The 25,905-nt window shown below is 44.1% G+C and overlaps 2 protein-coding genes across 7 annotated transcripts in view; one reads left to right on the top strand and one right to left on the bottom strand.

Moving 5' to 3' along the window:
• The window catches only part of kidins220a (kinase D-interacting substrate 220a), a 42,463-nt gene extending 24,497 nt beyond the window's left edge, over nucleotides 1–17,966 (top strand). For 4 of the 6 annotated variants that reach the window (XM_019887140.1, XM_019887138.1, XM_019887142.1 and 1 more), the window contains 9 exons: nucleotides 7,174–7,352; nucleotides 8,873–9,087; nucleotides 9,961–10,077; nucleotides 12,519–12,551; nucleotides 13,973–14,089; nucleotides 14,221–14,319; nucleotides 15,262–15,480; nucleotides 16,285–16,506; nucleotides 16,875–17,966. In XM_019887140.1, coding sequence (XP_019742699.1) covers nucleotides 7,174–7,352; nucleotides 8,873–9,087; nucleotides 9,961–10,077; nucleotides 12,519–12,551; nucleotides 13,973–14,089; nucleotides 14,221–14,319; nucleotides 15,262–15,480; nucleotides 16,285–16,506; nucleotides 16,875–17,660 — 1,987 coding nt within the window. In that variant the 3' untranslated portion in view covers nucleotides 17,661–17,966. The remainder of the gene's footprint in view (nucleotides 1–7,173; nucleotides 7,353–8,872; nucleotides 9,088–9,960; nucleotides 10,078–12,518; nucleotides 12,552–13,972; nucleotides 14,090–14,220; nucleotides 14,320–15,261; nucleotides 15,481–16,284; nucleotides 16,507–16,874) is intronic. The other 2 variants (XM_019887141.1, XM_019887143.1) reach the window with 2 other exon arrangements.
• A 3,963-nt stretch (nucleotides 17,967–21,929) lies between these two features.
• id2a (inhibitor of DNA binding 2a) lies at nucleotides 21,930–23,828 on the bottom strand. The gene is made up of 3 exons (XM_019887262.1): nucleotides 23,341–23,828; nucleotides 23,186–23,247; nucleotides 21,930–22,579 (listed from the first exon to the last, which is right to left on the bottom strand). Exons 1-2 carry the CDS (start codon nucleotides 23,710–23,712, stop codon nucleotides 23,191–23,193), a joined length of 429 nt encoding a protein of 142 aa, XP_019742821.1. The 5' UTR covers nucleotides 23,713–23,828; the 3' UTR covers nucleotides 21,930–22,579; nucleotides 23,186–23,190.
• Between the last annotated feature and the right edge of the window lie 2,077 nt (nucleotides 23,829–25,905).

Below are 25,905 nucleotides of genomic sequence, written 5' to 3'. Positions count from 1 at the left end.
TTGCAATTATGTGCTGGGATAAAAGTGCCGCTCCAGCGCTCTGGTGGGTGGGTGATTCCCTTTATGTGAAATCCTTTTAATACGATTTCAGATATCTAGCTGCGGAGGAAAGTGGTGCGACCCTTATCTGTTCTTTTCTTCAGCGTGAATGCTTTCTCAACCTTTGCTAGTTGGTAGTTGATTGAAGTTTAGTGTAAATGCACTTATTTCCTGAGAATTCACGCCCAGTCTCTGACAGAACACAGGCTTTGCGTCTATGTACTGACATGCCCTGACTGTCTATTTCATAGAAATAGACTATAACATATACAATAGGATTATGGTTAGGATATAAAGTCTCCATATCAAACCCTTGTGTGAAGCAGTTTCCTCAAGTCTATGTAGAAGGTGGATGTAGAGTACACAAGAACATGCATGTATCCTGGGTTGCTCTTGGTCTTTCGTCAAGTGTGACTAGTTCACTGATGAACCCATTCATGTAAGTTTTTTTTTTTTTTTAATTTTGGTCAGAGCTTGGATTGGTGTTTGCATGAACGACTGAATGATTGCATGATGCAACCCCCGACTGTTGCTAAATAGGCCACCGACTGTACTTGCAGAAGTGCAGGTGACACTAAGTGTGTGTGTGCATGTGTGTGTGTTTGTGTGCGTGCGCGGCGAGGTAAGACTGCAAAATTTCTATGTTGGTTTGTGTGAATGGAAAGAACGTCAGGCGGCATTCTTCGCTACAAAATCCTTAAAGCCCCTTTCAGTTGTAAGCTGAGGTTGATGGATTAGTCTAATTGGTCTGAAACAGGAGAAATGCTTTGTTCCATTTCAGTTCAAAGAAAAGAATCATTTCAAATAAAAATTAAAAAAAAACTTCTCCACATTCCTCTGCTGTTCAGTCACTCCTCATGGACAGAAAGAGTCAAATTAACATTTACAGTAAATGTTATACCGAGATGGCAAAAAGGAGTGGCGATGCCTGATATTGCGGTATTCCTGCAGTGGGGAGCGTGAGCAGTGATCTCGCTTTCTCTTTGTGCTAGAACCGCTAGAAGGTGGGAGCGATGAATATAAATAGCAGCACAGGGTTTCAAGAGGGGTCAGCGCTGACCTTTAAGTACAGTGCAAGATTCGCCGCAGTGAGTCACTTGATTATTGAACCTGATCTGTGAGTTAACAATTATTTCTGGATAAGTAGGGTACATTTCCCGGAGATAAACTCCAATATCAAGAAGCACTTCCAATTTTCGTTTTTAGTTATGTCCTAATATTTTTGTCCACATCATTCACGGCATTTTGGCTCTTCAGCTTGCCTCGCTTTTGAAATTTTTTGCGTTGGCAAAACCATCTCGTTTGAGGTGCTATTTGTGGTACCTGGCTTGCCATTTTGCTGGGCCTTACAGTTGTACGGCAATATACTCTGTCGTCTTTGTTGCCGTGCTCCATTTTCCTGCTGCCCTCTGTCTCATCTTGAAATAGTTTGGCCAAAATCCAAATGTGACACGTAAATACAGGACACCCTAGTTCTCCTCTATTATTGTCATTTGCAGGTCGTTTCCCCAGCTGATGCATTCAATACAGTGTGGTTTTCACTGTTCGTAAAGTGGAGTGGAACTGACCCGAACTGGTAATATGCAGTGAAAAAGCAGCAATATCATCCTGTCGGCATCATGGCCTTTCAGAATTCAATGGAAAGCATCCAAAGAGGACAATGTGGGGAATCATCCTTTCCTGGTTCTGTTGAAGAGATTGCTACACGCCCTGATCTTCATGCATTTGCTTTGAAAGCAGCTTTTGAACCGTGGTGTTATTCCGTTGCCAACCACTCAGGATTTATCTATCAGATTTATCTGCTCAGGCAGTGTACGCCATTTTGGCGTCATGATAGAATCCCTGAGCTGACTCAAGTGAACAGACCTTTGTTTGAAGTCAAACATTTTTCCACGCATTTGCTTTGCGGCATTATTCCCCATTTCCCGGTTCGTTCTGTTGTTCACTACTGATTTGCTCATTGACATTCTCCCGTCCTCATCTCGAATACATGGCGTCCTCATTGACCCAAGGATTACCACTTTATTTTGAGTTTAGCTTTTCACAATAACGTGACATTGTTCGGATTTTTGGTGCATAAACAGACTTATCAGAGATGTATTGTCTTTCACAGAGGAGCACATTTGGCTTGCCTGTAGCGCATTGCATCTTTTAGCTCGGTGGACTATCAACTGGTCTGTTAAATATATCAAACGACCACATGCATTCTTATGAACTCTGCAGTGGAATTAGTGCCCTGCAAATGTGCATAAATCACGAAGCTGAGGTTTAGTGTTTGTGCTCTTCCTCAAGAAATTAAACCCATGTTACTCTGTGCAGAGGGTTCAGTTAAGTTTTTTTTTGTTTTTTTTTAAAGGTCTGGAAAAAGCGGCTGTGTTTCAGGGCTACACATGAGTTTAATCAATGACTGAAATAACCACAGCGTCTTGAGCCCTGCTCACCGAGAGCCCTGCTCACTCAGCCCTTGTCTTTATCAGCCTGTTGTGTTTCTTATTAGTGTGACTGTTCGTAGCTTGCGTGGGAAGGCATGGGTCCAGCTTCGTTTATCGGACTCAACCTTGCCATGAATGTATATGCAAACTCGACATCACCGCAAATCCAAAGTTGGCACTGCCTTTTGCAGAACGAAGAAGAGATTGGCAGGGAGAGCAAATGTGTCCCGTCCACATTACTTAGAACATTTGATTCAAATCAAGAAAATTTGCCGGATTTTTTGGGAGACAAATAACACGGCGGCATCTAAAATGAAAACATATTTATGCTCTCCCCCTCTAACTTCGTGGTAGCTGGTGATATGTAACATTATTCTTTTGCGACATGCATGCCAGCCTGCTTGCCTGTGGGTCCGCTGCTTTCCTAGAGAGGGCCTCGCTTGCTTCATCCACACACTTGGCAGACGAGGTGCCAAGGGCTGTGACTCTGCCCGGCAGAGGAATGCGTCGACCCCGTGCCTGGTTAACTTCTTCACCCACGCGCTGTTGCGTTGGTCGTGCAGCCTCTGACATTGACGCTCTTGAGCTGCTCAAGCACAAAGCACATAAGGCTTTGTCTGTTCTGTAGGCATCCCTCTCAGTCTTTGGGTCCCTTTATGGAAATGTTTGGCTGCGGGACCACCTCTTTGTGTGCGCATGTTGTCTCTAAGCACAGAGGGCAGCTGTAAAGCAAAGTCAAGTGGCACATTCATGCTTCCGGCTTCCAAAGAGAGGATGGAAGGGATGGCGAGATGATTTCTGCTCATTCCCGGCAGCATGTGGGAGGCTGAGAGGAGAAGAAAAGCTGTACTCCACTCAGCTTTTGGACCTATTAGCATTTGGATAAGCTCTAAAAGCTCCCAGTGGCCGAGCCACACAGAGAGCAGTAGGACCTAAGCGCCTGTACTGCTGTGGTTCTAAGCTGGGTCCTGTCAATGGGCCCATTGTGTAGCCATGGCTGCTGCGATGCCTCGTGGCCTCCATCTCACTTGTCACCAGCCAGCTTAAAAGTATCAAACTCCATTTCCTTGCCGCCCCTAACTAAAGCATCCAACTTGTCGTTTGGCAAATCGATTGTTGATAAGAATGCCTTTGTTGCCTCGTCTGCTGGCTGTGAGGATGACTCACTGAAGTGAGTTGCGTCAGTAGCCTGATGCCAAGGCCAACAACTCATTCTTCGTTATCTGCAAAGGATGCCATTTGATGTGGTTGAACCCCATTGTCATTTTATTGTGTATTGGTCACGCTGTCGCACCATTCCAGCACTTCCCCTGCTTTTAGCTCTTTATCATTTTCCTGATCAAATCTCCACTGATTGGCTCACTCTCCTCTGTAGCAATGAACTGATGCGAGTGTTTTTGACTGGCCAGTCAGCCTGGACTGTTAGAAATGAACCTCTGACTTTTCCTTTTTTTTTTCCCCCTCCTCTTTCCTTTCCATTAGTTTTAGTGTGCTGATGGATGCCCTTTTTTTGGCATTCCATCCCAGCTCCGTTCTTATCGCTGGAAGAAATGTCATTTTGCACTTCGCTGTTTTCGAGGAGAAGACAGCCCTTCGCAGTGAAAATATGAACCATCGTAGCTAATATCCCTCTAATAAAAAGCGTGATTGTCTGTGGCCGCACTACCAACCGGCTCTCCACAGAGAGAGAGAGAGAGAGAGAGAGAGAGAGAGAGAGAGAGTCCCTGGCTCCTGTTGGTCTGCGTCTGCGTACCGCTAATAAACATCACTAAGCCTACTGGAAATGTGGGAAAACAGACTTCTCTCAGTCTGTACCCGGGTTAGCACAGTTCATGGGAAAACGGGACCGAATACACAATGTACATGAGCTCATGACTCATATTATCATGCCGAACCATTGAATTTCCCATCCTTGCAGTCCAGTTGTCTGCAGGGAAGTATAGCTTTTGATAGGAACACCTGTATGTGCAGCTAACACCGCACCGTCTTCCCAGCAGACACCAGGTGAGCGGGGTTCATCTATTTGCCAACATGCTGCTAAGTTGACCTTTTGGCTCTGGCACAAAGTTTTAATGGGAGAAGCACTGAGAAGACTTTGTCCTCTAGAGCCCAGCTGTGTGTCCTCAAGTGTTCACAGCACTTATTATATCTCTGTCTCTGCATCTGTGTTTTATGGATAATTAAGACGGCATGTCTTTAAGTGGGTCAACAAAGTTTTGATTGTTTGCCCTGACAACACATTCAAGTGGTTCTGTGTCTGTTTCACTCCAGGAATGTTCCTTACTTAACTTGGACATTCTCCTCCACTTGTGCATCTTTGCCAAACTTGCACATTTGGTTCGAGAAGTCCTGCAACCACAAGGTCACAATTTTGTGCCCTGCAACAGCTGATGAGTCCATCACCAGCCATCTGTCCTGTCAGAATGTCCTTGAACACCAAGGTGGACCCCTACCTGCCCGTTTGCATGAGCTGGCTGGATTGTAAAACCAAAAAAAAGTCAAAAGTGGCTCTGAATGAACTTGTGCGCCGTCCACCCATCACTCAACTATGAGACTTTTACCGCCTTGGAATTCCTCCAGGCTGATGGAGCCATTTCCACCAGTGCGCTAACTGGATTATCATCGCTGTGAGTTTGAATATTCGCTAACAATGTGTTGTGTTGAGCCCTCGCCAGATGCTGACCTCTCCCTGACTTTGCGAGAGTGCTGCCGCAATGGACGTGATCATTGAATAAAGTCACACTTAGGCCAGCCTGTTTTAACTGGCTAAACCAGAGGAGACTCTGCTAAAAAAATACATTTCAGACTGTATTCTAGCCAGTGCCTAACTAGCAAACAGAATGGTTGACGTATGGGAAGGAGATTGAATTAAAAACTGATAAACTGATCACTTTTGCTGTTCCGCATGATCCTTTGAACCTGAAAATTAGTTTCATTATGGAAATTTACAGTATGGATAACAACATTATTACCTTCATATAAATGTTGAAAATGTTTTTAGAAAAGGGAGGAATACGTCCCCCTCAGTTTCATAAAGACCACGATTCATCCCCTCCACTTTGGCCATGTAAGGTGAGAAAGATTTCATTTGAACAGATGACTAATTTTCCTCTTCCAATGGGACGGACTTGGAGCCTGCGTAGTGTATGTATTGCTACAACTACTGATGCATTTAAGTTCGACAAAAAAGTGTCGGCATTTTTACCTCTCAGTCAAAATTTTAATCAACCTACTTCCTGATGTCAAGTCTCCAACTTGGCAAGGCAGCCGAATCTTACAAGCCAGATATTGAATTGATGCTAACTGCTATTGAATTGATGCTAACTGCTAATCTTGTCAACACTATAGTTACCGTAATGTGCACTATAAGGCGCACCTAGAAGCGTTCAATTTTCTCAAAAGCCGACAGTGCGCCTTACAATCCGATGTGCTTTATATATGGAGCAATATTCCGATTTCTTGGACGTAGTATTTGACATGTTCTGTAAAGCGCATGGTGACAGCTGCAGTGGTTGTAAAAACTCTATATAAATAAAGTCTGGCCATGGTCCTGTCTTGTGGTATGTATATGACAATGTTTTCAGATATTTTTGCAGGTCTGGGAATAGTTTTGACAGTGTTGTATCAGTTAATGTTCTTGTTTTGATGTCTGAACCTACTCGATACGGGTCAGTTGCAGGGATAGAATTGTGTCCACTGAAGTCCCAAGTGAGAGATGAAAGCAGAGATTAGGAAAATGCCTGTTCCCTGCTGGAGTCTCCACATGGATCTGATAAGAGCGTCACATTGTGTTGATGAACGGTTGCTGTCACAAGTCGTTCGGAAGTTCATATTTTCATGTCTGAAAGATCAAATTACCGACTACTGACTTTTCGGTGTTGACTTGCGTCGTGGCTTCGGCATGCTCTACAAAAGTTGTGTGAAAATGTTAATTCCCACTTCACTCAGTATTCTCAGATGTTGTTGCCAATTGAAGAAAAAAAAATGTCACATGAATTCCTTTCGTGTGAACTTCTTAACAGAAAACTTGCCCCTGCGTTATAAACAAGAGCTGAACTGTGACAGAGTAATGTAACCATCCCAGAACATAGTGTTTACGACGGGCTTGTGATAACAAACATCATGTTAACTGCAGCGCTGCAGCATGACGCGCTTCCGTCTGCCGCTTGCTAAATTGCCCTGATTGTCATCTTCTCAGGTTTCCTCCTCTGCTCAGAGATGATAACGTCCCTCACTCTATCTGTCCTTGAACATGCACCTCCCTCTGCTATCTTGTCTTCTCTAAATCTGGTTATCTCGCCCCTCTGATGAGGACGATGATGATGACCGTTACATACAGTATCTCTTCCATCTTAACTGTGCTGCTTGCTATTTCCTCTTATTTTCAACCAGACTATGGTCTGTCCCATATACTGTATTGTGTATTCAGTATTGAGACATTCTTCACCTCGTAATTCCTCCCGTGTTTTAATTCTTCAACTAAACAAGACATTTTGTCCAGTTTCAATTCAAAATTTGTACTTCGCGAGAATAGTTTGGGGTTTGGCATTTTTCTGTTCCAGCATGGAAACAATGCCCATAAAGGCATGCTTGGATGAGTTGGGTGTAAAACATGAAAACCTGACCATATAGTCGTTAATTAATAACCAACACGTTTGTCTGTATCGTGTAGTTTTTCAACATGTGCACTTTTCCTCTGAAGGCTGTCCAAGAGTATTCCCACCACCAAGGATGTGGAGCCATTGCTGGAGATCGACGGCGACATCCGCAGCTTTGAGGTGTTCCTCTCTTCCCGAACACCTGTCCTCACTGCAAGAGATGTGGAGATGTTCCTTCCCTGCACTGTAAACCTGGACCCCAAACTCCGAGAAATTATAGCAGGTATGAACACATTTCAGCACATGATTACTGTATATATCCATTAGGGCGGCGAAGGGAAGTGTCTTAGCTGATTTCAAACATTTAGTTACTTTCTGAATTGGCAATTTGGTATAAGCCTTTATTAGTTCTGCAATTGGCAGCCTGGTGCCCTGGTGGTTACAGTCTTTTTCCTATTTTGAATTCCAATTCCCCCAAAAATCCCAAAATCAATATTTAAAAATTTTTTTTTTTAATCTTAAAACATAATTTTGTGTGTGTGTGTGTGTGTGTGTGTGTGTGTGTGTGTGTGTGTGTGTGTGTGTGTGTTTTTCCCCTTCACGTTTGTCAACATTGTAATATTGACAATGATGAAGCCCAAACATGCAGTGGTTATGGAGACTTGGCCACACCAAATTTGCGCGTTCAAACGGCATAATACTATTGCAACTGTATAAAGATAGGAGCCAAAGTGGCACCGCACATTTCATGCCATGCGTCAGTGTACGTTCGGCTCATTTCAGTGGCAATGACGCCTAGTGTGAAGTTGCTGCGTCATAGTGTGAGGAGACCACAGGGAAACACACACACACACACACACACACACAAAGTCTGTCCTAATGAAGCAATGCTGAGTCACACATTGGACCAAACTAAGGGATCTCGTAAAAATAGCCAAGTGAGACTATTAGTGGAGGTTTTCACCTCTATGTTTCCCTATGAAGAGGAAGGTCATGTCATCTCGCTCACTCCTTTCAATCTGTGCGCATCCGCTACTTGGTGCCCAGTGTCCTGTGGCCAGCCAGTGGGCAGCACCGTCAGTGATACCCGCCCATGGGCCTGACTCACTTCATAAGGCCCCCATTGTGTTCACAGGCTGCTTTGGGTCTCACTCAGTGTGTCATTCAGCCACCACTTGTATAACCAGGAGACATTCTGGTGCCTTCTGTTTCTGGCTTCGACTTTCTTGCCAGCAACACAGAGCCACTCTGTTCCTGTTGCTGGCCTTGTTTAACTTCACTTTGGGAGGTTCCCCCAATTCTCTTGCTCAGCATCGACTCAGATTGATTGGGGAGAACAATTGCCGCACAGTTCTGTTGTGCATATGAGTTCCCATGGTCTTTTATTTGTGTTGTGCATTTGTTTGTCTCGGGCTCCTTTTGCCAAAATTATCACGTGACTCTCATATCGCTCTCGTGAAAAAAACAGAATGTCAACAAGGCTGCTTCCTTGTAAGCAAATTGAGTTGTAAAAATCAAAGTGTGAATAGAATTCACTGTGGAAGATTGTTGTCGTTGCAACATCTGCAACATTTCACTCACTCGCTTACATGTCTTTTCACATAAAAACAGTTCCCTCTTCCCCCCAAATTGATTCCCTCTATTCATTTACTTGTCACAGATGATGAAATAATGCAAAATTTTTGATGCGTGGGTAGCATCTGAAGGCCCTTTATAGTCATCGCCAGAGATATGATCATGGGCGTCACACACAAACAATTCCCTCTCTTTTCCTCTCTTCCCGTGATTCTCTCCTTTCTTTAGATGTGCGTGCAGCCAGGGAGCAGATGCATGTGGGAGGGGTTACGTATCCCACAATGCCTTTGCAGGAGGCGGTGGTGCCCCGTCCACAGCCGGGATATGGCCAGCACACTGCCACGTGCTCGCCGTCGGGCTCTTTCGCCGGCTCCTTGCTGCCTCAGCCTCACAGTGCCTACTTCAGTGGCATGACTGGTCCTCAGCACCCCTTCTACAACCGGGTAAGACAAGATAGAGGATGCTGGCACCCAGGTCCATAAGGTCCTTCCAAAGCGATGTAGAGCTCATGAAAAAAAAGGCTCATCCGTGGCTTACATGTGCTCACAACCAGGCGCAACACATGCCTAGATTTTGTTTTATACTTCATATTCCATCCATTACGACATTTTATTGGCAGCCACAATGAAAATGACCAAGTTTGCTTCTTTTCTCTACAGCAGGAATGGGCAACTGCTGGGCCTGCGACCATACTCTGAGTGCCCCCTTGATTAATTTCCTCACCCCCCACCCCCCAAATTAAAAAAAAAAAAAAAATCAACCCCAAAATAATCATGGCTCACTTGAAGATTTTTTTTCCAATATTTGTGATTTATTTTCAATAATTTGGGGGATTTGGGGGGCATAAACCCCCAATATTTTGTGGCAAATGTATACAGGTTTATTAGTTTTTTTTTTATAGACTGTTTTTGTGTGTGTGTGTGTGTGTGTGTGTGTGTGTGTGTGTGTGTGTGCGTGTGTGTGTGTGTGTGGGTGTGTATATACACACCCACACACACACACAGTGTTCAGTTGTTTTCTTCAAACCTTTGTTGTTGAATAGTGTTGTGTACATGCATTGGGAAATATATTAGGAAAAAAATGAAAAATATTTGGTACACATATTTTGCACATGCGGTGTGCAATTATTTGCTCCATCTCTAGATTGTGTGGTCCTGTGTAACCCTCCCTAGTAGCACTGATTAAAAAAAAAAAAAATCGTGGCCCCCACCATTTTTTAAGTTGCCCATCCCTGCTCTGTATCATTTATTTTTGTTTGTGTGCCTTAGCTCCCTCCTATGATTTTCATTTGACCTCCTCTCCTCCTGCCTCCCTAGCCTTATTTCCCCCAACATGTGTATCACCTGCCAAGGCATTACCCCCATCATGCCCCCTCAACCATGCACCCTTCCATTAAGCATCCTCTTCACACCAAGGACATCACTGGTGGACTTGTAAGTACACACTTGAAAAGCAGACCTCTACTCTCCTAATGTTAATTGTGTAAGATTTTGTCAGTTTGTTTGTGAGAGGACGATGAATCAGTCATTACTGCTGTCGAACCCCCCAATAAAACACCTAAATTGGTGCAACGAATTCACTGCCATCACTATTTGATGGTTTCTATGTACATTTCATACAGCAATTAACAGACCAGGATGGGCTGAAAGATTGTTCCCGACCATATTACCTTTTTTTTTTCCACTACACCGTACTGGTTCAGCATTTTTGGTTCTATTTTCCACTTCAAAAATAGTACGGCAGGGAATCAAAAACCACACTGAATGCATCCAATGGCACCAGACACACGAACAAACAACATACTATAAATTGAGGCCCACAACGGTCTCTTGGATAACTTTTCACCCTGTGGCTGCTGTTCACGGTTGGTCGACGCATTTCATTGAAGAGGAGACTGAGTGCAGTGAGAAAATGCACCACAGCAGCAAAATGGAGACTGTGGAGTATAATAATGCCACTGCCAAAGGTGAAACAAAGCAAGCTGGTATGTGAGGATGTGACAATGGCACCTTTGCTTGACCAGTGAGCGGAGATTTGTGTGTCACAGATAGGATAACTTGACATGCTTGGAACATAGTTTTGCCAATGGAAATGTGTGAAAGACAAGTTGAGCCATGGCAAACCTGAGTAGGTACCGTGCAGTGGAAAATGAGTTTGTGAATATTGTAGTCCAATGATTTTTGTGTGTCTTTCACCTGCTCATCCCTCCATCCTGTCCCCTTAATTCTGCCATCGTCTCCTCAGTGTAACGGTCTCACATTTTCCCCCTCTCAATAAACTTGCAAGTCCTCGAAGGTTATTTCAAGAAGAAATGGCCATCAAGTCCATTAGACCCGATCCTCTGCACAACCCTTGTTTGTATTCTGTGCCCATGTCAGGAAGTTATAGCAGAGGATGCAAGAGAAGGCCTCCACTCCTGTCCCTCTGACCCCTCCATGGTAACCGAATAAACCACAAAGCATACCCCGGTTTTGCAAAAAATGTAGCTTGTTATTACTAATAATTTGCTCGCTGATGAACTTGCAAAACCTCAAGCATGCTGAACATTGCATGCCTTGTTAGTCTCCGAAACATGCTCTTTCGGTGCATGTTGAAAAGTTATTCAACTCCTCGTTCCCATACCCCAATCGTTTGTGCCTGGGACCTTTAACACAGAGGAACCATTCAATCCAACGTGTCATAGGGACACGTGAGACACTCCGATGTCCACACATTCAAAGAGAGCAAGCTTCTATTGGAGCAAATGAATGATAAGACTTTTCGTCGGCTCCACAAAGCCACTTATCAGCCTGGCACCAGCAAGCATTGAAAGGAGCTGCACTATATGGCAGATTTCAATATAGAGCACTGAGAATATTCCTTCTCTGTCTATCTTTTCCCTTCCACCTCCATCTATCTGCCTCTTGCGCCTTTGTCCTGTCTCTACCACTATATAAGTGCCCTCGGTTTCATCCTTAGTTACGGCTTTTCCGATGCGCATCAGCCCATCTTATCCCTTCCCGCAAATCTGCGAATGTTGAGATGCGCTTGCGCACGGCCTCGTTTATGTGTAATTCTTTGGATATGTAAGCGGGGCGAGCCCAGTATAATTGCCGAGCTTATAGAAGTGTGAATGTGGATTCCTCTGTCTACGGGGATTATCATCAGAGCAACTAGCAATACACACACACACACACACACACACACACACACACACACACACACACACACACACACACGGTGACAATGAGCCCAGCGCTGTTCGAGCTTATCTCCTTACCAAGACGCTTCCGCTCGTGCGGAGCTCTGTTTCCTCTTCCCCATCCTTCTTGCCCTGCCCTGAGCTCAGCCCAGCTGTAATTACAGTCTTATCACACACACCCCGGTTCACACAAACACGTAGACTTACACACTTGGACACACCCGCTGATATTTGTTTGTGTGTGTTTTTTTTTTCTTCGCTACGATTTACGAGACTAATAAAGGTTTTCTTATCTTATCTTATCTTATTTGACGGCCTTGCCCAAATCGAAACCTTTGCTTCTCTTCAACTGGGTTTCTCATGTGTCTTGGGCGTAAGATGTTCTGTCTGCAAATATTTTGAGCCCCAAAAGCTGTGAAAACCAAATCTACTTGTGTAATAATTCTACCTCCATTAGCCTCGTCTCTTCCAGTCTGGCAAGGATGGAATGGGGCTGCCGCCTGCCCGGTTCCAAAGTCCTTCCTGTGCTTTCATGTTGTGCCTTTCTGCCTTTCCCCGGCCCCCCCTCTTCATTTCTGCCTCTGCCTTCTTTCACCTCTTTCCACAGGTGCACCCCTTGGCCTCATGTCGTTGTACATGTGTATTTTTTGTCTGACCATATGTCCGTCTGCTATTTTTTGTCTCCTTGTCAAGCTTTTAAGGTCACTGCCTTACAAATCAAAGCAGGTATATCGATGGTTTCCATGCTTTTTTTTTTCAGTCTCTGCAGTGGGGTTGCAATGGTATGACAGTTGAACAGGATGAAAACTGTAAAAATAACAGTTCTTATTGGATTATTGCTGGGGGAAATTCAGGTTGCAAAGGGGCGGTCAAATTTTCAGTGGGAATTAAAGATTAATAATGGTACACAACTGGAAATATTGGTCATTTTTACAAACTACAAACAATTACTCTGGTCAACTGAACATTTTAATCACAGATGCCTTTGGTATCTGACACAGATTTTTTTTTCCTAGCACATCACGTTTTTGAGATGTTAATATTTTGTTTTTAAGTTTTATCTATAAAAGCTTGTGCCACACAAATTTTAAGATGTGTTGTCATTTATAACTTTGTCGCTTCAGAAAAAAAAAAGAATCCCATCTGTAGCTGAACCTGATGTGCTCGAGAAAAAAGTATGGGCGGATTGAGATTTTTCGAATAGATCTACTTTTGTGTCTCTCTATTTCTCTCTTTTTTAAGTCTCACCAGTGTTTTTACAAAGTTGCATCATGCACACGATGCGTGATATCCATCAGTGTTCATACAGACTGTGAAACCAGTATGCCGCTGCAACCCTAATCTGCATCCAAGCAGACATTCAACTAACACACGCTCTTATCAATATCGTGCATGGTGTACAATCAGATAATAGGCACGTCACGTAAAACACTCACTGTCCCCTAGTTGCACTAACAGTTTCGCACGAATAGCAGTAGTTGTCCTCCTGCCCGCCGCCGTACTACAGTCCATCGCCGCTGTCGAACACCACTCGCCATTTTAATAAGTGCCACACTCCTCTGTTCAGGAATCCGAAACAAAGCCTGGGTGGCCGTTAGGCATCAGAGTGATAAACACAGGTTGCAGAGCAAAGGAAAAGAGAGTACTGAGTCAATACAGGGGAGGATGAGTGAAAGGAATGATACGGAAAAGAAAGAACCGAGAGTTGTGCTTTTAAACTAGATAGCGGTAATGCGGTGTGGGGAAATGGAGGTGATCTTCGCTCATCAACAGGCCTCTGGTATTACTGATGTAGTAACTGCTCAACCAGCACCACTCAGACTCCCAGTCTCCGTCCCTTAAGTACGTTGCATACAATTTATGTGCTTGTACGGCATATGCACGCTAAAAAAGAACAAAGTGGTGTAGCTGTTTGGATTGGTTGGCAGCTTTGTTTGCTCTTACCCTTAATTTGTGTGACTGACTGAGGGAGTTACTGTGTGGAATCCTGACCACAGGCCGGCGAATTTCTCCCCTCCACAGAGACCTGATTTTTCCCTCATGCACTAAGAGTGCACTAACATGCCGGGCCGGGTCCGCCCCAGTAAGCAGGACTCGTGCAGACGCCATGAATGTGTCCTTCTCATTATGACTGCATGTTTTGGTAGGCCTCCCCAGCTGTCCTGCTCAGCTCAATGAGCACAGATGCAGTGTGCGAGTTCCTCAAACAGATCGATGGAATCGACGCCAGCATGCTGCGTCAGTACACTGCCACCGTTAAGAAGGTGCGCCTGGCAATACCATTCTCAACTTTACATGTGGAGTCTTTATTTGATGCATTTCATGGTTCTCATTTTTCAATCTGGGTGTTTAAAACTAATCCCATCATTCATTTGATTGTCCTTAAACATTGTAGGCTAATATAAACGGACGCGTCCTGGCACAGTGCAACCTGGATGAGCTGAAGAAAGAGATGGATATGAACTTTGGTGACTGGCAGCTCTTCAGGGGAATGGTGAGGCCTTATTTTTCACTAATGCCCAGTTTCGCATATCATATTGGTGACACCTGCATTCGGTTGGGAAGAACTATTTCTGAACAAATATTTAATGTTATCTGTGGTGTACAAAATAGTATGAATAGGGAAACCATTCATGAGTTCATAATACGATATTAGTACAACATATTAGTATTTATATGTTGATTGAGAGAGCAAGATGCAAAAAATACAAAAAATGCCTCATCCTCAATCACTTTATTGAGAGGGAAAAACTTTTCAATTGGATTATTTTTCAGACTCGTTCAAGCCCTATTCCTCAGCCATTTCACCAAACCATTACCGATGTTTGCAATCCATCAATTTTCTATAGTGCTCGTTCTCATTAGGGTCATGGGTGAGCTGGTGCCTATCTCAGCTGCCTTTGGGCAAGAGTTAAGATGTACCCGGGACTGATTGTCACCCAGTCGCAGTTAGCGATAGAGTATCCTCTCATATTTCCTCCCAAAAGAGATTGGACGCATTTTGTAATATTACATCCTGTGCTAAAATAAAATATTGGAATTGAGATTTCATAACCCGCCTTACGAGAAACCTTGAATTACTAACACGTGTTGCAGCCTCCTAATAAGTCGTGTTTTTAGCAAACATCTGATGCTCAGCTCACATCGGAGCAGCTGGAAAGTGCTGCGTCTGTACGGCCTCGTGCACTAAACCAGTGTTGCGTTGCCAGGACGCAGCCAGCTCAGCCATCTGGTCGATGATGGCCAACTGATATCTGGATGAAGGGAGGTCATTGTCAGGGATGAGTGGACAGCGAGTGGCTCCTCATAAGGAGCAGCTCAAAGTTTCCCGTCTTGCTTGCATGTTATTTCCTGTTGCCTTGTTACATGTTTGTTTGTATGTCACAGTGATCTCACTAGGGAGTCTGTGTTGAGTTAACAAACTCTTCTTCCCAAGGTGATGGAACAACGGCATGCCGAAAGCCAAGCTCTGCTTGAGGAGGAGTCGCGAGCTCCAAGTGAGCAGGGCAACAGCGTGTACAGCGCAGAGCCTGGCAGGCGCTTGTCGGGGGCCCAGCGGGAGGGAGGGACCTTCAGCCTCAGTCTGAGCTTCGAGGAGCTCAGTGGAGCAGGACTAGAAGAGCCCCCGAGACACGGCAGCAGCTCGCAGTGGCCGGTCAGTCCTCTCTCTGGCAGCTGCTTATGTGCAAACACCACAAGATATGATCAGGTGCAGGGTGTGCATTTTGTAACAGATTTTTTCCAGTGTAAGCATATTTAAATGGGACATTCACGGTCGTACTCTCAAAATCTGTCACAAAGCCACAAAGTCCTCTTCGTGTTGGCCGCATGTACCTTATTATGTAGTATAGAGCGAGAAAAGAGCACACCAGAGGAAGTCAGTGCTGTTCCTGAGTGTATCAGCAGACTGAAAAAAAGCACACAAGGGGCCCCATGGTTAATATTTTCACCTTCAGGCTGGATTTGCAAAATCTCTGATACATCAGCAAACCCTCGTTTAACTATAGGCAAAACCCAACACTGAAATGTCCATTACATTCATCGTCACTCTTGTTTGCTGTATTTCCCATTTTCATATTTTGGGTATTTAATTCATTAGTTGTGTTAATATCCACTGATACGACATGATGATGTGAATACCAACCTGCACAATGAAATGAGTTACATACCACACAGTAATTCCCAATGACAGTAAAGTTTTTTTTGTTTGTTTATTTGTTTGTTTTATGTGTGGTGTTAATTTGCATTGATGTACAGTGCTGCATCATACTTGTAGCAGATGCTAACAAAAACTAAACAGTTTAATGTAGTCCTTCAACCACTGTAAATTACAGCCACGATAATAAACATACTGTTGATTTAACACTAGATTTTTTTTCCATACAGCTATTTAATTGTTTCAAATTCCACTGTGTAGATGGTACATAATGTGCCCTTTTTTTCATTGTCTTGTTGCCAGGTGGCGAATCTCCGCACCACAAGCATGTCCAGCCTCAACTCGCAAGAATCGTCCAATAACATCTGCAGGTTGACGGACAGGCAGCAGGCAGAGTACCGCGACGCCTACCAGGAGTACATTGCTCAGATGGCCCAGCTGGACGTGTCGGGCGGCGCGAAGGAGAGGCCTGTGCAGCCCCAGCCGTTGACCTTCCTCCAGGCAGCCGGCTCGGACGACAAAGGGGTTGGTGGAGAGTCATAAGCACACTGCAACAGTTAGCTTGTTACAAGAAAGTTGAGTTATTATATATTAAGAAGTGCAGATTTGTACATATGTGCAGTAGATAATCGACATGTAAATTCAAATGTACACCCAAGGAGATTGCATTTCAGACTTCTAATGGGATGAATGGCCGTCAACAGCATGAGATGTCTGTGTGGACTTATATACCATAGTGGGAACGGAGAGATCATTGCTACTTACTTAACTGCTAACTTTGCGTGCTTTGGCACCAAATGCTGAAAAAAATTCGCTCTCCAGAGACCGCCCATCCAATCAGTATGCTTCTGTATATTTTCATGTTCTCACTGAATTCTTTTCCCACTTGCCAGGCTAAGGAAGGAGCGGACCAAGATGGCCGCAAGTCCTTCGTCAAGAGAGTCTCCAAGGCGTCTGACACCACAGACGTTCCCCCGGGGTCTGATGCCCAACTCCTCGATCCCATCAGCGAGGAGGATGAAAAGCTGGACCACAGCACGAGCTCCAGAAACAACACGGCCGAGTCGCGCGTCCGCAAGCTGTCCAGCGACGATGACTCAAGCCCGGAGGAGGCCGACAACACCACGCCGCTCCTCCAAAAAGAAGCGAAAGCCAAGTCCTCACATTTCCTCACCAAAGGTATTTTGGATCCCAAGGAGTCCACCGAGAGCTGCCCGGAGGAGGCAGCAGGAGAACCTGGTTTGGCGAAGGCAGCGGCATGGTCAGGTGTTATGGAGCTGGAGCTGGAGGGTGTGGTGAAGAAGCGAGGTTTCCTCCCCAGCAGCCTGAGCTGCCTGCAGGATGCCACGGTGGCCCGTATGTCCATCTGCTCCGAGGCGGCCTCTGAGGCCAGCCTGATGGCGAGCAGCCCGGACGAAGGGTGGCCTCCCGGCGGGATCAGCAACCTCAACCGCAGCGAGAGCAACACCACGCTCAACAACAACACCAGCGACGCCAACTCCAACACCAACAACAGCAGCCGCCAACAACAACAGTTCGCCACCTCCCCCACCAGCGTCTCGCCTGCTGTCATCATCTCACCGGGCAGCGGCAACGCCACCGTCACCACCGCCACCGTCCACCACAACCAGAACCTGCGCTCCATCAACCTGGGAGATGAAAGGGAGAGCGCCCTTTGAGATTGTTTCTTATCCTAATTCAGTAATCAGTGTTGTCTCGTAAGGCTCGGAATAGCGTTTTTTCTTTGAGGAGCAGTTTTGCTCCTCAAATTTGAATTCACTTGAGGAGCAACTTTCTAATTTTGAGGAGTAGGTCAAAGGGTTATATGAAACCACAAAAATGTCACAATATAAAAATAGAAACAGTTGGTGTCAGTTTATAATCAAGAAGTTTTTATTTCCTTCACATACATTGTCAAGAGCAGTAAACTATATTTTCATGCCCGGAAACATTTCCACTGGGGCAATTTCAAAGACAAATATGAATATCATTTTAAACTTAGTATTTTTAAATTGGTTGTATTGTCCTTTAGCGAAGCTAAATTGTTTTTTTTTTTTAAATAAATAAGATGTAATGTAATTTTGAGAACATTTAATGTGCAGATCTCAAAAGTCAAAACTCAGTACTCAATACTTTTAATTTTGGAAGCCGCTCCTCCCGGCTGATGTACACATAACAATTTCCAGTTTCAGTCCTATTCAGCTGTGTAGCATAGTTTATCATTTTCTCTAGAGACACTTATCAAATTGTCTGTCTCTTGCTGTTCAAAGATGTATTCTCTCCTCGTTTAACGCGGTTCCAGCCAGACGTTGGTGAAGTTTTCTCAATCACCCAAGCACTGAATTCCAGTGTTTCACGATTACGTGTCAATGTTAGGTTAGCATAGCAATTAGCATGGCTTCTCCATCTGTCGTCGTCATCCCTTGATGAAAACAAGACTTGCCAAAGCGTAGCTTGATGATTACTAACTTAGGAGCGACATTGCAACATGTTTAGCGCACTAGCTAATCAACGAAAGCTTGCTGCTCGCTAACTAGTGTGGCGTATGTAGCACCAAGCTTGCCACTGACCTCTTTCCCAGTGATAAGTGACATAAGCGTGCTGCGGCACGTTAATGTGTGTTCGTCTGGCCAAGCACAATTTTTTGGGACCGTCTCACATCTACGCGAAAAACTTTGTGATCCTCAGTTTTGCAAGTCAGTGTGTTGTAATGGATACAAAGTGTGAATTTTAACTTGCAAACTGCGATGTGAAACCACTTATTTTAAGCCTGTAATGTATGTAATAGAATTTAGTCTGTTAGGATGGAACTGTAGATGCTGTTTCTTGTTCATGATAATATTGTACTTTTAAAACTAAGGCGTCAAACTCGTTTTCAACACATACCACATCATAGGGAGAGGCAGTTTGAATTCTACTGGAAGTTCTAATTGTACCCTGCTATAAAAAAACAAAACTGAAATATGACAGGCTATGACATCGGTGAACCAGAAGCTGAGCTGCATTGTGTTTGTTTATGGACTCAGTGTGTGGCTACAGCATTATCATATTACCTAATTGTGCCTGCATTTGGCCTGTTGTGAAAAATTTGGGGATGCTTTCGTGGGGCACATAATTGTTTGTGATGGGTTGAATCTGGCATCTGGGCCATGAGTTTGACACCTGAGTTTTAAAATGTCATTGAAAAAAAGTCTAAATTTAGAATGGATAATTGTGCAGTTGTTGTGACATTGTGACACTTGTAAAATAGAGCTGGTTTGTGTGGTGACGGAATGCTACATGTCAAAGAGTGTTGTTTGCTGTTATCAATATTTACTCTGGTTATGTGGAGTAGTGGACGATTCTTCTGTCAAAGATATTTGGATATCTTTGAGGGTTCTGATATGATTCTGTCTCCTGAACTTTGTCAAATTGTTTCACTATTTAAATCAATACACTTTTAATGGATGTTCAAGCCATTGGAGTGACGCTTATCTTTCTTTTCAATGCAGGAGAATCTGATCTTTCATATTGACTGCGTAGAAAGGATGAGGGAACTCAAGAAGCACATGCCGTCGTTATATGGTGGTCCGATAGATGGCGCACTTTCCCTACAAACTACGTGTTATTTGCACAGATGCAGGCTGTCAAATTTCTCAGTGACCCCCTCCCACCTTCTAAACGGGGTACACACAGGGTTCTTTTGAGGACACTAATAAGGTACTTTGAAGAGTTTTTAAGCAGCGTATCCGTTTTTTATAACGTAAAAAGTTTCTACCTCTGTATCTTTGGTTTTTTTTTTTAAAACTTCTGGCCTTCCTGTTTGGGTTTCGCACGCACTCTGCGTGCTTGTGTGGGCTTTCTACCACATTCCAAAAACATGTTGAGTTCATTGAAGACTCTAAATTCTCCAAATGTATGAGTGTAAATGCTTGTTTGTCTATATGTGACCTGCGATTGACTGCCAACTAGTCCAGGGTGTAAAACACTTTTCGCCCCAAGTCAGCCGGGGTAGGCTCGGGCTCACTCGCCTAATGAAACGGAATATACAACAGCAATTGAAGGTACACTTGCATGTTAGCGTATCCAAATGGACAAATTTTCTGATTGACACTTTGTCATTTTCAGATTTGTGGGACAGCGCCTGTATTGGATTGTGGAAGTTCATGAGGTGAGCCATGTTCCTGACAAGTCCTAAAAAGTCAGCCGGTCTCCTCAAATTGGGGACTTCGCTATGTCAACAACAAAGCCTTCATGTGCTTCTTTTTACTCAATTTGTTTGCAACGGTCTCATTTGCCATTCAAAGTTACATTTCCATAATTGTGTACCCCTCCCCACCCCCAACATTATAACCAACAGCCCTTTTAGCTTTAATGTCTCAGCCTGTCACGCGAAACCATCTAATCCTATTTACTCTACATGGCACCCAAGGAAGTAAAAGTGCAGTCAGCGCGCCCTACATAAGCGTTTTATGCAACCGTGCGCCCTGAGGTGCTGCTTGCCTTGCTGAGAGTGACGCACTGCTTTTGCACCATTCTGGGTCATATCGCTGTGCTTTGATCGGGACGTTCTGTTTTTTTTTTTTTTTTTTTTTTTTATAAAGAGGAGCTTTCATAGTGGGCATGTCTCCAAAGTGCACCAAAAAGTTGTGGTGAGAAGTCACTTTCAGGCCATTACAGTCCTTCACAAGTCATAAACAAAAATATAATCGTATAAGTATATTAAATGAGCCTTTGTGGGTTAAATGTCTTGGGTTTTTCGAAACAGTTGCTCGTTTTTGGGATTACGGCGGTGGATCGCATCAGTTGCTTTGGTACACCGCGAAGGCCCCCACGCCGTGGGTTTCACGCATTCATTCTTACATCCATCACATCATTTCACCACTGCACAAAATGAAAGGATGCTCAGGTTGCTTTTGTGATTTAATTTTGTATAAAAAAAAGGTACAATTTACATTACTTTTATAAAAAGTTTCATCATAAGTACAACATTACACTTTTTGCAGAAACGCCTGCAACTATACATAAACTCCCGAGAAGAGTTCACAACGTGTCATTCTTTCAGTTTTCTTCTTTTAAAGAACGTCCAGTCCTTCATGTGCCCACAATCCTGACAAGACAAGACTAAACTTTTTTTTTTTTTTTTTACAGTATATAACCAAGTTCCCACCTCCGCAAAAAAAGCGAAGACTTCAACAAAGTAAGGGAGAATAAGAGGAGGAAGGATGGGGGAATTATAATCATCCTCATGACAATAATCTCTTTTTTTTTCCTCCCACAATTGGGAATATAACGTGCCTTCCATTTCCAGAAAGGACTTACAAATAATAATTAAAAAATTCTTAAGTTAAATAATAATAATGCGGGGGAAACAAGCACATCACATCATAAAGATTGTCCCATAAGCAAAGTCTCTCATGATGGAGGGAGGAAAAATAATCCAGCGGGCCTGGAGGAGGACAGAGGTGGTTGGATTTTTTTTTTTTGTTTTTTTACACCCCCCCTCCCAAGGAAAGGGAAGGAAGCCCTGTATGCTCCCCAGGTCCTGTGAGATTCTTTTTTTTTTCTTTTCTTAAACTTGTCTTGACCAAACACCTGCAAAAGATTGAGAGAAAAAGAAAAATAAAGAGGAGCTTTCATAGTGGGCATGTCTCCAAAGTGCACCAAAAAGTTGTGGTGAGAAGTCACTTTCAGGCCATTACAGTCCTTCACAAGTCATAAACAAAAATATAATCGTATAAGTATATTAAATGAGCCTTTGTGGGTTAAATGTCTTGGGTTTTTCGAAACAGTTGCTCGTTTTTGGGATTACGGCGGTGGATCGCATCAGTTGCTTTGGTACACCGCGAAGGCCCCCACGCCGTGGGTTTCACGCATTCATTCTTACATCCATCACATCATTTCACCACTGCACAAAATGAAAGGATGCTCAGGTTGCTTTTGTGATTTAATTTTGTATAAAAAAAAGGTACAATTTACATTACTTTTATAAAAAGTTTCATCATAAGTACAACATTACACTTTTTGCAGAAACGCCTGCAACTATACATAAACTCCCGAGAAGAGTTCACAACGTGTCATTCTTTCAGTTTTCTTCTTTTAAAGAACGTCCAGTCCTTCATGTGCCCACAATCCTGACAAGACAAGACTAAACTTTTTTTTTTTTTTTTTACAGTATATAACCAAGTTCCCACCTCCGCAAAAAAAGCGAAGACTTCAACAAAGTAAGGGAGAATAAGAGGAGGAAGGATGGGGGAATTATAATCATCCTCATGACAATAATCTCTTTTTTTTTCCTCCCACAATTGGGAATATAACGTGCCTTCCATTTCCAGAAAGGACTTACAAATAATAATTAAAAAATTCTTAAGTTAAATAATAATAATGCGGGGGAAACAAGCACATCACATCATAAAGATTGTCCCATAAGCAAAGTCTCTCATGATGGAGGGAGGAAAAATAATCCAGCGGGCCTGGAGGAGGACAGAGGTGGTTGGATTTTTTTTTTTTGTTTTTTTACACCCCCCCTCCCAAGGAAAGGGAAGGAAGCCCTGTATGCTCCCCAGGTCCTGTGAGATTCTTTTTTTTTTCTTTTCTTAAACTTGTCTTGACCAAACACCTGCAAAAGATTGAGAGAAAAAGAAAAAGAGAGAGAGGCGTGTTTAGAAAAAGGCAAACAGGGCAGAGAGAGATCCGGACAGACTGGCGCCAGGGAGGAAGCCGCACACTTTTTTAACATTTAACCAAACACTCCCAATACTAAGCAAACCCTGCACTCCAGATGTACACACACATACACAAGTTTAGCCTCCAATCTGGGGAAGAATCATCGTAATTGCCGCTCAGCTGGCGCCTACCCACTTCTTGTACCAATTATGTGCAGACATGGTAGTAGCGAGCAATCCAAAACAGCCATTATTTTCCTCTCTTTACAGATGCCCTTCATTATAGAAACGAGAGGCTATAATACGGCCCTGACAACTGCTACTTTATTAACCCCTGAGCAGCCTGACAAAGTGTATATAGTGCATCCGTTTGACTGCAGCAATGTTTTTAATGCATGAAAAGTAAGCATATGGTACGGTTGGGATCTTCGCGGACAGGATGCGCAAGCATATTGAGACGCGATCGGAACAAATGTTGCTGGTGATTGGGTTGCGGAGGGGAAAAAAAAGCCTTGTACTTGGCCGGCATGCGTGAGCAGACAGGAGTCCAGACTACTCACCGCCTTTAACGATGCAGAGTCCGGCTGTCATCTGTCGTCAGCTCGGATGGCAACTCGGGAGACTGCAAACAAATAAACAAAAACAGAGCGCACCAAATGTTATTTCCTCGCCGTGACAAGCATCATAATAGAAGCCGGCGAGGAGTGGCTCGTACCTGTAGCGAGAGGATGCTGATGTCCGTGTTGAGGGTGCTCAGCGGGGTCCGGGATGGAGCTGGAGGAGGAGCCCCCTGGCCCGGCCGCGCGGGGTGATGAAGGTTCGTCCCCAGAGCGACGTTGGAGTCGAGCGCGATCTGCAGGTCCAGGATGTAGTCGATGACGTGCTGCAGGATTTCCATCTTGCTGACGTTCTTGTTCTGCGGGATGCTGGGCACCAGCTCCTTGAGCTTAGAGTAGCAGTCGTTCATGTTGTACAGAAGGCTCAGCGGGTCGTCCACCGGGGTCTTGCTCCGCGACAGACCCAGCGAGTGGTCCGACAAAGCGGTGGTGTTTTTTCGGAAGGAACGAACGGGGCTTATTGCTTTCATTTTTTTTCTTCAAAGTTAAATTTGAGTATTACGCGAGTTTTTCTCGAGTGTTGCTTCTGTTAAGTCCAATATCGTCAGGCGGTCGTCGTTCGGACTGGATTAACAGAGAGGCAGTGTGCTTTATATAAGCGGCAGGTCGACAGCGAAAGGGAGGCAGAACCCACGCACCGATTGGCCAGAGTTGACATGTCACTCCAAAGACGCTCGTCATCCCATTGGCTGTCTGCTCAATACTCCTCCTCTCTTCCGCATCGTTGCCGGTGGCAACGCGAGTGGGGAGGCGGGGCCCCAGAGGGCAGCCTCGACAGCTCGGGTGGGCAATTTGGAAAATTAAGCTCTTACCTGTTTGTGATCAAGAGAATTAATGCAGCACAAGGCTCGCGATTGACTTTGACAAGGTGTGGCCAATAACTGCACAAAGACCTTTTTTTGTCCCCCCCCCCCCAGTTCTGACTGGCTTACCACCCTATAAAACAACAACAACAACTTTGGGGAAAAATTTGAGAAAATATCCAACGCGTTCGGCAAGTCAATGTGTGTTTTTATTAGCCTTCGTTTCAATATAGAATAGATATTTAGCATACCTCCTGTATGCTGTATTCACACATGTCCGTCAATAAAAGTGCACATGCGGTGAATTTCCGAACCCTCTCTCTGCCGTGCGTGTGTGTGCGCTTGACAGCGGGCATTTAGACATACCACTACTACTACTAATATAAATAAGAAAGCATATGAATATTTTTCTGTGTTTAGCCCCAAACGAGACCAGGCGCGTCTGATTAATCCACGCAAGTCCGGACCGGTGTGAACTTTCTGTGAAGGAAAAGGCAAGATCCAACAGAACGGTCAGGCCCACCACAACCTTTTATTATTAGTCGTCGTATGTTTTTCACCAGATTAAATTTCGTGCTAGTACATGTAAATATTATGCTATTTACAAACGCTTTCCATTGGTTTGCACAGAAAATACGACAGCGCGCATCCACGCGACGACCACTTTATTAGGTACACCTACACCATCCAGTGAGTTTTAACACAAGAGCGGCTCACAACTTATGCGGTTTACACATTAGTTAAACCATCACTATATATACAATTTTTTAACCATACTCCATTACCAATATACTCTCAGCATAATGGACTGCGGTTGTACAGTAATGCAAATTATCTCCACAACAATAAAAAATACCGTTAAATGAATACTTCCTGATAATGTCAATCAAAACTCAGCGTTATTATCTTTCTAAAGGTGTGCGTTACCTTTACCTTTAAATTTAACGTGCTTCAACAAATAATTACAACATAACAATTTAAGTAAAAAGAGGCAGGAAACTTTACATCGCTGCAAGTAATCTTTATGACGCGCATACATCCACTAATCAGAACAAATTCAGTGTTATAAATACTGTAAGGGTGGTTACTCGTTTGGGGGATGTCGCTCCTACCGCGGCGACGGAACCTGAGCGTGTGTGTATAGTTCGCAAGTCCGGAACGCGCCGTAGTCGATCAAGCACCAACCTACGGCTGTTGTGAAGGGAGAATTGCAGTGAATATTTTGGAACCGCGAAATTTCGTTGTCATCGTAAAACGAAGACCACTCGTTTACATACGTGACACCCGCTCACTACGTGAAGCAGAGACGGTAGGATTCTGGCGCAAGAGCATCATCAGTAGTCTCTCTCTCTCTCTCTCTCTCTCTCTCTCTCTCTCTCTCGGACAGACTATCTGGCGCCGCCGTGACGTCACTGGATTCACAACAAGACCCCTCACAAGCCCCTCGAGGCGCCACTCAGGCGGTTTCCATGGCGACGACGGGTGTCAAATTGGAGGAGGGCCGGACTCTTCTCAGCTGATCGACCCGAGGTCCGAACACACAAGCACACACGCGCGCGCGCAAACACACACAAACACACATACAAACACCCTGGACCAGTGATAAGTGATGGAATGTTATGTTTGCTCTTGTTTCTTCTTTCTCTCTCTCTCTCTCTCTCTCTCTCTCTCTCTCTCTCTCTCTCTCTCTCTCTCTCTCTCTCACACACGATCACTTTTTTAAGGAATAGTAGAGCGTGTTTAAAGTTCACTTTATTCAAAATGGTCAATAAACATGTACAGTACGGTACACAGAAAACTCCATGTTCTCTCTCTCTCTCTCTCTCCTCTCTGTAATTTATGCCTTTACAAATATTGTAG

The sequence above is a fragment of the Hippocampus comes genome, unplaced genomic scaffold (assembly GCF_001891065.2).
Source record: "Hippocampus comes isolate QL1 unplaced genomic scaffold, H_comes_QL1_v1.1 scaffold176, whole genome shotgun sequence".
NCBI classification, from domain to species: domain Eukaryota; kingdom Metazoa; phylum Chordata; class Actinopteri; order Syngnathiformes; family Syngnathidae; genus Hippocampus; species Hippocampus comes.
The sequence above is the reverse complement of the archived record's forward strand: the minus strand, read 5'-3'. Positions and strand labels throughout refer to the sequence as shown.

Bases quoted from the DNA above. Each gene is read 5' to 3' on its own strand.
- id2a (XM_019887262.1), bottom strand. From the start codon at position 23,712: ATGAAAGCAATAAGCCCCGTTCGTTCCTTCCGAAAAAACACCACCGCT. The intron at 23,248-23,340 runs GTACGAGCCACT...ATTTGTTTGCAG, and splicing joins TCAGCATCCTCTCGCTACAG to TCTCCCGAGTTGCCATCCGA.